Source organism: Bipolaris victoriae, assembly GCF_000527765.1.
Source record: "Bipolaris victoriae FI3 unplaced genomic scaffold scaffold_38, whole genome shotgun sequence".
NCBI lineage: Eukaryota > Fungi > Ascomycota > Dothideomycetes > Pleosporales > Pleosporaceae > Bipolaris > Bipolaris victoriae.
The window spans coordinates 56,977-68,011 of record NW_014575354.1 but is presented as its reverse complement, the minus strand read 5'-3'; the positions used below and the strand labels follow the sequence as shown (position 1 = coordinate 68,011).

General features: G+C 51.5%; 2 protein-coding genes across 2 annotated transcripts; both read left to right on the top strand.

Annotated features, from left to right (window-relative positions):
- Nucleotides 1-753: 753 nt before the first annotated feature.
- COCVIDRAFT_26241 (hypothetical protein) lies at nt 754-2,813 on the top strand (the record flags this gene model as incomplete). The annotated part of the gene is made up of 4 exons (XM_014701555.1): nt 754-784; nt 837-910; nt 976-2,001; nt 2,052-2,813. 4 exons carry the CDS (start codon nt 754-756, stop codon nt 2,811-2,813), a joined length of 1,893 nt encoding a protein of 630 aa, XP_014557041.1.
- A 414-nt stretch (nt 2,814-3,227) lies between these two features.
- COCVIDRAFT_26240 (hypothetical protein) lies at nt 3,228-10,610 on the top strand (the record flags this gene model as incomplete). The annotated part of the gene is made up of 3 exons (XM_014701554.1): nt 3,228-3,354; nt 3,425-10,155; nt 10,221-10,610. 3 exons carry the CDS (start codon nt 3,228-3,230, stop codon nt 10,608-10,610), a joined length of 7,248 nt encoding a protein of 2,415 aa, XP_014557040.1.
- Between the last annotated feature and the right edge of the window lie 425 nt (nt 10,611-11,035).

Sequence of the window (11,035 nt, the reverse complement as noted above, 5' to 3'; positions counted from 1 at the left end):
GCAGGTAAAAGGCTGCTAATGTCAAGAGAAGGGAGGCGGGTTAAGGTCTAGGAGACTTCTTGGATTCCAATTAGCGAGCATCCTGGCGTTTTGATTTTTTTACGGAAGACGGTGTGAGCCGGAGGTTTCTTCTGGCTAGTGGTACTCTGTTGGTGTCAGACGGCGTTGATTTCGGCGTGTGTTGGCACAAAGGATTACGAAAAAGAGGAGGACGATATCCACAAGAGGAACTAGTTTTTGGGATGACGACGATGATGATGATGAAGCATGCGTACGAGGAGGAGGTTGCCCCGACCTAAAGGTCATCGTAGATAGCATTTTCTAGTCTGGAGTACAACGAATTGTAATCGTTGCGCATCATTGGATATCTGCTTTGCTTGCTGGGTTGCACATGGTATCCCTGGGTGATGGGCGTTGATCGCTGTTCCCTCGGAGGCAGAACCTGGTTGTTTCAGCCCTATCGATAAGCCAAGGCCCTACCATGAAACTGGCCAGAACAATGACGCTTGCGCAGGTGGCTTGTTGATTTCCTGCGCGCAACGTGGACAGAACCAGAGATCCAGCCCTGTTTCCTATACACAACGATTTTCCCGCATCCCTGAAAAGACCCCTTATCACTACGCGACACAATTACCCGAATCGCATTTCCTAGAGGCTCACCCCGCGCGGATATTTGTACCCTGATTAGATTGACCGCGAAGCTTGGACAACGGCAACAACCTACCGTGCGTCGCGCGGTATCAAAATAATCCGATGTCGCGACCTACTGTCTCGAAAGCTAAGAGTATGTTTGCGCTGCAGTAGCCCCTTAGGCGCAACCCCGCTAACAGCAGCAGCAAGCTACCCCATCTTCGCGGCCACTTTTGCCAGCAATAGGCCCGGGATCCTCGTAGTAGGCGGTGGCGGAGGGGTGCGTACAATGCTCGAATAGAGCCGTATACATACATGTACTAATCGCGGCTCGTTGTTGTTTAGGCCGGGCGTACTGGAGTCAAGAACCAAATCACTGCATTCGACTTTAGCTCACGAGCGCCGACCGTAGAAGCCATTGCCGAGATCGAGGCAAGCAAAGATGACTCGATTACCTGTTTGGAGAACCTTTCCACCAAGGATGGCCTGATTCTGTTCGCGGGTAACAACAGTAGTGAGGAAGACCGCTTGGCTGCGCGGAACGAACACTTGCGCGCCTTTGAACTCCGCTTTCCTAAGAATAAGGGGGCCAGCAGCGGTGCGGAGAAGGCGGATGGCAACATAGAGTTTCTCAGCAAGACGACGCTTTTTACAACCCCGCAATCAGTTGGCGCGAAAAAGGAAGGGTATCAACGAATAATCCGATTGTCACCGCCGCAAAGAACGACGACCAACACACCAAATAGGCGGATTGGCGCAATTGCTTCCGGACTTGCAGGCGATGAGAATGAGGTTGTAGTCTTCAACGCAACATCCACCAAGCCATCGAACCAAGACGTAATAGAACGCATTAAGCTGCACAAAGGCCAAGAAGCAAACGATCTCGACATCTTCACACAAGAGGAGGGGCGATTCCGGGTAGCCTATGTGACGGATTATGAAGTTTTTGTGCAGGAGGTTCGCTACGATTTTGAACAACGAAAGACAAAAGGCAAAAATGAACATCGGAAGGTTTACACATTACCCCTCGTAGAAAAGGGTGCGAGAAGCAAGTTAAGAGGTGTACGATGGCTTTCGCCAAAGCATCTGCTTCTGCTCGCGAATAAGCCTAACAGGAGCGGGGTCGAGTTGCTGTTGTTCCACTTTTACCAGGACGGGGGCAGTATTGCTTTACGAAAGGCGTTACCGAAGCACGTGAAGGCGGCGACTGACATGGACGTCGCTCTCCTTGACGCGGATGATCAAGGCGCCTATCAGATTGCTATTGCTATAGCGGCGATTGACATGTCCTTGACGGTTTACACGATGGATTACCATGGCCCATCGAGAGACTCATTGAGTGCTTTCCACTCTTTCAACAGTTACGACAATGTAAGAAGAAAGCCTAGCGATTGCGATTTGTGTGTACTAATTGAAACTAGGTTCACGATTTCCAAATGACCAAAGTCATATTTTCACCGTTCCACAAGCCAGAGGCCTCTAAAGGCCGCCCAGCAACCCCATACCTTCGTCTGGCGAGTACCAGTCTGGGCAATACGATCAGCGTGGAAACCTTCCCGCTACAAAATATCGGATCGCGCCATGTCCTGCAGACAGCCCAGTCGAGAAACTTGTTTACAGCGGCGACGTACCTCGTCACAGCTATGGTTGTCGCAGTCCTAGCGCTTTTGATACAGTCACTCGTGGATCCAGAAGGTAACCTGACAAAGGGCATACTCCCTGCCAGTCTACAAAATGCAGCCGGTCAACACAAGACATTCGGTGAAACCCTGCGGGAGAAACGTCACCAAGCTGTCCTCAACAATGCAGACTCGCCAGTTGTGAAGACGTCGCACCGCATCGCCGATCTATTGCATATTCACCTGCCTCATGTCTTGTCCGGCGAGACAGCATCAGCAGATATCCCATCTGAGCCAAAAGCTCTGGTAGTTCATCACGATTCTGAATCAGATGGCGCCCTCAGCACAGAAGTGCATGAGGGAGACGAGGAAGTTTTGAAGAAGCACGCCGCGGCGAGGAGGTGGGATGAGCTGAGCAAGGAGGAGAAGCATATCTGGCGCGAAAAGCTAAGTGAGGCAGGCATGTGGGCGGTAGGAGAAGGTGAAACCATTCTGAAGTCTATCTTCTTTGGGCAGCTAGGTGGACTGGTTGGGCAGGCCGCGCAGGGCGTCTTGGGCGGTTAGAAAGCGGCATATGGCATAATGACTGTACGCGGGGCGCGGTGAGTGGAAATGTATCATAGCAAAAGCAACGTGTATGTCCGAAGATAATATTATTGGTGGCCGTGGCATGTTCTGGATTCAATTGACAAGCTTGTGCATGGTAGCATTTACTTGATATTTCACCGCTGCTGATGGCCTTTGCATGACGAAGCGCTTCCCCGGTGTAAGGTTTAGGACTAGCGCGAGATTGATGTGGGTCAGAGCTTACTAGTCCGCTTTGGTGACATACGACGTGCTGTGCCGACACAGCAGTTAACTTTGACTGCGCTCCAATTCCACCCACGCGTCTTCTCTTGCTTGTCTCTTTTTTCCTTTCTATGGATGGATTGAGCATCCACGCTCTTGCTGCGAGAGGCTTCAGGTGAAGCAGACAGGATGGCGCAGCAGAGTCCCCTTTCGTCCACGCTGGACCGCATAGTCCACGAACTACGCTCCAAGAATGACGAGACACGACAGCGAGCAGCAAACACGCTGCGGCAGACAGTCGAGTCGGCGCACCGAGGTGAGGCAGCAGCGCGATGCAGAAGAAAAAAACAACCCCGCCTAGGCTTCGGAAAACTGACGTAGCACAGAACTCGCGCCCAATCTCTTTACCAATTTCAACAATGAAGTTTACACCAGAATCTCGGGCCTTATTGTCACCGGCAGCGACTCGAACGAACGCATCGGCGGCATCCACGCGCTAAACGCCCTCATCGATTTCCGCGGCGACGATGCGGGTCAGAAGACGACGCGGTTTGCCTCGTACCTGAGGGCGGTGATGCGGGGCCAGGACATTACAGCCATGGTGGTAGCAGCCAAGGCTCTCGGGCGTCTCGCAAAACCTGGTGGCACCCTTACAGCAGAACTTGTCGAGGCAGAAGTCAAGGGTGCTCTCGAGTGGCTGCAGTTGGAACGCCTGGAGAATCGGCGCTTCGCTGCTGTTCTCATCTTGCGCGAGCTGGCTAAAAACTCGCCAACCCTCATGTACCAATGGATTGCACAGATTTTCGAGGTGATTTGGGTAGCCCTACGCGATCCCAAGGTCCTCATCCGAGAGTCTGCGGCCGAGGCCATCAGTGCCTGCTTCGAGATCATATCCCCGCGTGACTCGCAAATGCGACAACTTTGGTTCGGCAAGGTCTATGACGAAATTCTGCGTGGCTTCACAATCAACACCAATGAGGCCATCCACGGTTCACTGCTCACTATGAAGGAGCTGCTTGACAAGAGTGCCATGTTCATGAACGACCAAAAGTACAAGGAGACGGTTGAGCAGGTGCTCAAGTACAGGGAGCATCGCGATGCGCTGGTGCGGAGGGAGGTGGTGCTCATCATCCCTATTCTGGCTGCTTATTCACCTACCGAGTTTGCGACAAAGTACCTCCATCAGTGCATGCTCCACCTCCAAGGTCTGATTAGGAAAGATCGCGATAGGGATAAGGCATTTGTAGCTATTGGACAGATTGCAAACGCCGTGGGAGTCGCCATCTCGCCGTACTTGGAAGGTATCCTCGGTTTCATCCAGGAAGGCCTCATTGCAAAGGCACGGAACAAAAGCGTCATAAATGAAGCGCCGATATTCCAGTGTCTCAGTATGATTGCCGCGGCGGTCGGTCAGGCCCTTACCAAGTCTGTTGAGCGCTTGCTAGATCCCATCTTCTCTTGCGGGCTGAGCGATTCTCTCTTTCAGGCTCTCGTCGACATGGCTCATTACGTACCACCTTCACGGCCCATGATCCAGGAAAAGCTGCTGGATCTCCTCAGCCAGATTCTTGCTGGCCGACACTTTTTACCTTTGGGTAGCCCTTACCAAGTCTCACAACCGCCACAGATATGGACACGCGACCACAAGGACCCGCAGACGATCGCCCAACGAGAAGCAGAAATTGCACTGGCACTGCACACATTGGGTAGTTTTGATTTCACAGGGCACGTCTTGAACGAGTTTGTTCGCGATGTTGCTATTCGATATGTCGAAGCAGACAACCCAGAGATTCGAAAGCGTGCTGCCTTGACCTGCTGTCAACTTTTTGTCAAAGATCCCATCGTTCACCAGACTAGCACTCACGCGACAAAAGTGGTTGGCGACATTATTGAGAAGCTTCTAACTGTCGGTGTAGGTGACATTGACTCAGATATCCGGTGGGACGTCTTGGTAGCATTGGACGCCCGCTTCGACCGTCACCTTGGTAAAGCTGACAATGTCCGTACTCTCTTTCTCGCCCTGAATGACGAGGTATTTGGCATCCGAGAGGCTGCCATGTCCATCATCGGTCGGTTGACAGCTGTCAATCCTGCTTATGTTTTTCCTTCACTTCGCAAAGTCCTTCTGCAGCTACTGACCGAAGTGAATTACGCCAACAGTCCACGCAGTAAAGAAGAAAGTGCCAAACTCATTAGTAGTCTTGTTGGTGCCGCCGACAGTCTCATCAAGCCACTGATTGATCCCATTGTCGAAGTGTTGCTTCCAAAGTGCAAAGATCCAAATCCTGAGGTCGCTTCAACCACACTCAAAGCTATTGGTGACCTTGCCACAGTCGGCGGCGAAGGAATGATCAAATACATCAAGGACCTCATGCCCGTCATTTTGGACTTTATGCAGGATCAGACATCGGACGCCAAACGCTTCTCTGCCCTGAAGGCGCTTGGACAACTGGCCACAAACGCTGGATATGTGATTGAACCATACCGAGAGTACCCGGAGCTCATGAACATCCTGATGAACATCGCCAAGACCGAACCTGAAGGTGAACTTAGAAGGGAAACCGTTCGACTCATGGGCACCCTTGGAGCACTAGATCCGGATGAGTACCAGAAAATCATGGAGCAATCACCGGACACCCATCTCATATTGGAAGCTCAAGCCATCACTGATGTCTCCCTCATCATGCAGGGTATCACTCCCTCCAACGAAGAGTATTACCCGACCATTGTCATTAGCACGCTCATGGGACTGCTAAAGGATCCCTCCCTAGTGCAGTATCATACTGCAATTGTAGAGGCTGTCATGAACATTTACGCAACCATGGGCCTGAAATGCGTTCCTTTCCTCAACCAGGTCGTGCCTGGCTTCCTCCACGTTATCAGGTCGACACCAGCTGGGCGCTCAGAAGGTTACTTCAACCAGCTCAGCCAGCTAGTCCGTATTGTGCGCCAGCATATTCGTCCCTACCTGCCCAGTATTCTTTCAACCATCAAAGAATATTGGAGTAGCAGCCCGCAACTGCAAGCCACCATCTTGTCCCTGATAGAGGCTATTGCCCGCTCGCTGGAGGGCGAGTTCAAGGTCTACCTGGCTGATGTGCTACCACTTATGCTCAGTGTGCTCGACTCGGATCAGACCGGCAAGCGTCTACCCTCGGAAAGAGTACTGCATGCTTTCCTCATCTTCGGCTCAAGTGCCGAAGAGTACATGCACCTCATTATCCCGGTTATGGTCAAGATGTTCGATAAGCCCGGACAACCTGTTCAGATCCGAAGGCATGCAATTGAAACATTGGGTCGACTTTCCAAGCAGGTCAACGTTTCTGAGTTTGCAGCCCGCATCATACATCCCATTTGCCGAGTACTTGCTGGCAGTGAGCCGACCCTGAAGCAAACCGCTCTTGAGACACTCTGCGCCCTCATCTTCCAGCTCGGTCCAGACTACATTCATTTTGTGCCAACGGTCAGCAAAATCTTGGTTGCGCACAAGGTGCCTCATGAGAACTATGCCCGTATCGTATCGAAACTGCAGAAGGGCGAACCCCTCCCGCAGGATCTTAGTCCAGACGAGCGATACGGCGAGGATGATGAAGACTTGAACCCCGCCGAGATCCTTACCAAGAAGTTAGCAGTCAACCAACAACATTTGAAACAAGCTTGGGAAGCTTCCAACAAAACCACCAAAGAGGATTGGATCGAATGGATGCGGAGATTCAGTGTCGAGCTTCTCAGGGAGTCGCCACAGCAAGCACTACGTGCCTGCACACCGCTCGGAAGCGTGTACAACCCCATCGCCAGGACACTGTTCAACTCTGCTTTCGTCTCGTGTTGGACGGAGTTGTACGACCAATATCAGGAAGAACTTGTTCGGTCCATCGAAACCGCACTCACGTCACCAAACATCCCGCCGGAAATTCTTCAGGTTTTGCTTAACTTGGCAGAGTTTATGGAGCACGACGATAAAGCACTGCCCATCGATGTCAGGATACTTGGTATGTATGCTGGTAAATGTCATGCTTTTGCCAAAGCACTGCACTACAAGGAGCTCGAATTCAACGCGGAGCAGAACTCCAGCGCTGTGGAAGCCCTTATTAGCATCAACAACCAGCTCCAGCAGACCGACGCAGCTTTTGGTATTTTGCGTAAGGCACAGAATTACCACGACGTCGAGCTCAAGGAGACTTGGTTCGAGAAATTGCAGAAATGGGATGAGGCACTTGCTGCCTACCAGAGACGTGAGCTTGAAGAGCCTGACTCTTTCGATGTGACTATGGGCAAGATGCGATGCTTGCACGCTCTGGGCGAGTGGGATCTTCTTTCTAGTCTGTCTAAGGAGAAGTGGGCCAATGCTTCGCAAGAGTATCGCAAGGCGATAGCACCGCTTGCTGCGACGGCTGCGTGGGGTCTGGGCAAGTTTGCAGACATGGACAACTACCTTGGTGTCATGAAGGAGCAGTCGCCCGACCGCGCATTCTTTGCTTCTATTCTCAACATCCATAACAACCGATTCGAAATTGCTGTCGACGAGATCGCAAAGGCTCGAAAGGGTCTGGACACGGAGCTCAGCTCGCTTCTGGGAGAGTCGTACCAGCGAGCTTACTTGCCAATGATTCGCGTGCAAATGCTTGCAGAGCTTGAGGAAATCATGCAATACAAACAGAACGAGGGCAACCTCGAGAAGCAGAAGAGTATGCGCAAGACCTGGATGAAGCGACTTAGGGGATTGCAACCGAATCCAGAAGTCTGGCAGCGTATGATCAAGGTTCGCCAGCTTGTCATCTCACCACAAGAAGGCACCGACATGTGGATCAAATACACAAATCTGTGCAGGAAGAGCAACAGGATGAACCTTGCAAACAAGGCTCTTCAGAAGTTGCTTGATATTGAGAGTACTGGTGATAGCACCGTGGTTGAGTTTGTGCGCAACAATGCTCACGAGATCTCGCACCCCGTGGCCTACACTACATACAAGTATATGTGGGCCGACCAAAATCACAAGCAAGAAGCACTCGACAGCATGAAGGACTTCACTACGCGACTTTCCGAGGACCTTGCTATGAGGAGCAGAGCCGCAGTGAACCCTATGATGGCACAGAATGGCATGAACGGCATGTCCAATGGTCAGCACATGTTCAGTAATGTGAACCCCTTTGCTGCCACGAATGGACACAACGGGGTCAATGGCATGCATGGGTCGAGTCTGATGAACGGGTCAGTCACTGGCACTTCGCCTACGGATCTTGCCGAATGCCACCGTTTGCTGGCCAAGTGCTATCTGAAGCAGGGTGACTGGCAACAAGAGCTCAACGACGGTGAATGGGACCACGAGTTTGTGCATGAAATTCTCGCCGCCTACGCCGCTGCTACACGCTACAATAAAGATTGGTACAAGGCATGGCATGCGTGGGCACTTGCCAACTTTGAAGTCATCAACTCCATCACATCCAAGTCTGACCGGGAGGCCACCGATGTGCCTCATAACATCATTCACGATCATGTGATCCCGGCTATCCAAGGCTTCTTCAAATCCATTGCACTATCGTCAACCAGTTCGCTGCAAGACACACTTAGGCTGCTTACCTTGTGGTTCAGCTATGGTGGTAGAGAGGGAGTCAACCGTACCATCACTGAGGGCACAAAGTCGGTTCCAATCGATACTTGGCTTGAGGTCATCCCGCAACTGCTTGCTCGAATTAACCAGCCCAACGCAGTCGTCCGACAATCCATACACCAACTACTCATTGAAGTTGGAAAAGCACATCCTCAAGCTTTGGTTTTCCCATTGACTGTCTCCATGAAGTCCGATGTCTCACGACGTCAGCGATCTGCAAAGGAACTTATGGAGGCTATGCGCGAACACTCGCCAAAGCTGGTTGAGCAAGCCGACCTTGTCAGTCATGAGCTGATCCGTATCGCTGTCCTGTGGCACGAACAATGGCATGAGGGTCTCGAGGAAGCCAGTCGATTGTATTTTGGCGACCACAACATAGACGGCATGTTCGCCACATTGGCACCCCTTCACGCAATGCTCGACAAGGGCCCTGAGACACTCCGCGAAATCTCGTTCATCCAGTCTTTTGGTCGTGAACTCCAGGAGGCCCGTGACTGGTGCAACACGTTCAGGACCTCCGGTGAAATAGGCGATCTCAACCAGGCGTGGGATCTCTACTACCAGGTGTTCCGCAAGATTGCGCGACAACTACCTTCGCTGATGACGCTTGAACTGCAGTATGTCTCGCCAAAACTCAAGGAAGCGCATGATCTTGAGCTGGCGGTTCCTGGAACCTACCAGGTTGGTAAGCCTGTTATCCGAATCATCTCCTTTGATCCAGTCGCAACTGTTATCCAGTCCAAACAGCGACCTAGGAAACTGGAAATGCGTGGCAGCGATGGCAAAGCACACACCCACATTCTCAAAGGACACGAAGACATTCGACAAGATGAACGTGTCATGCAACTCTTTGGTCTCTGCAACACCCTGCTCTCCAACGACGTGGAGTCACGCAAGCGTCACCTTAATATCCAACGATATGCTGCCGTTCCGCTTAGTACGCAGTCTGGCTTGCTTGGTTTCGTCCCTAACAGTGACACGCTGCACGTGCTCATCCGAGAGTATCGAGACAGTCGGAAGATCTTGCTTAACATTGAGCACCGTATCATGTTGCAGATGGCGCCTGACTACGATTGCCTCACTCTTATGCAAAAGGTGGAAGTGTTCGGTTACGCCCTCGATAATACGACGGGTCAAGATCTGTACCGTGTCCTCTGGCTGAAATCTAAATCTTCGGAAGCCTGGCTGGATCGCCGTACCAACTACACGCGTTCGCTCGCTGTCATGTCTATGGTCGGATACATTCTCGGCCTGGGAGATCGCCACCCAAGTAACTTAATGTTGGATCGAGTTACCGGCAAGATTATCCACATCGATTTCGGAGATTGTTTCGAGGTGGCCATGCACCGCGAGAAGTATCCTGAGCGTGTGCCGTTCCGTCTTACGCGCATGTTGACATATGCCATGGAAGTGAGCAATATCGAGGGTAGCTACCGAACCACTTGTGAGCATGTCATGCGGGTATTACGAAGCAACAAGGAGAGTGTCATGGCGGTTCTTGAAGCTGTAAGTCACTTTTCTATAAAGTCAAAGATGAAGAAACACATTGATACTAACGTATTCGAACACAGTTCATACACGATCCCCTCCTGACCTGGCGTTTGAACCACCGCGACGCGTCGCCTGTGGAGCCCAACTACCCGTCTGAACGCCGCCAATCTATCATGGGTGCTGACACCGCTGCCGCAACTACTGACCCACACCAAATGTCCAGCATTGTCGGTCGCCCCCGCCACCGCTCCTCTGTTGCTCCACCCCAAAACAACGAGGCCGATGCCAAGGAAGTGCAGAATGCGCGTGCCTTGCAAGTCCTGAGCCGCGTCAAGGAGAAGCTGACTGGCCGTGATTTCGGCAAAGGAGAGGAATTGAAGACAGAGATGCAGGTCGATCGACTCATCAAGGAAGCAACCAACCTGGAGAATCTATGCCAGCATTATATCGGTTGGTGTAGTTTCTGGTAGTCATATGCAGGCTATATACGGGGGAACTGGAGCATGCAAAGAAGGATAGCATGCGTTTCAGACTTTTTACCATTACGTTTAATGATTGTGAAGCGGGGAGGGGAGGTTGTTTGTCATAGTGGTAGCATAGCATGGGAGTTGTCATTTTGGTTTCTTGGATACATGCTTAGCTGAGAGAGAGAGAAAAAGAGAGCAATCTTCATGTCTCATGTACTTTTAATCATATCCTTTGACACACATGCGATTGAATTATAGCGACTTGGTGGGGTTTTGCTTGTGAGTTTTCCGTATGCATAAAACTGATTCAAGCCGTTTTCCAACAGGAAATTGCGCCGAGCATCTTCATGTTTTAGATGTGTACCTAGAAACCTCTGCATGTTAGCGTCGAGTGATGATCTACAAGTTTCGAAAGGTGGGGGTGGGGG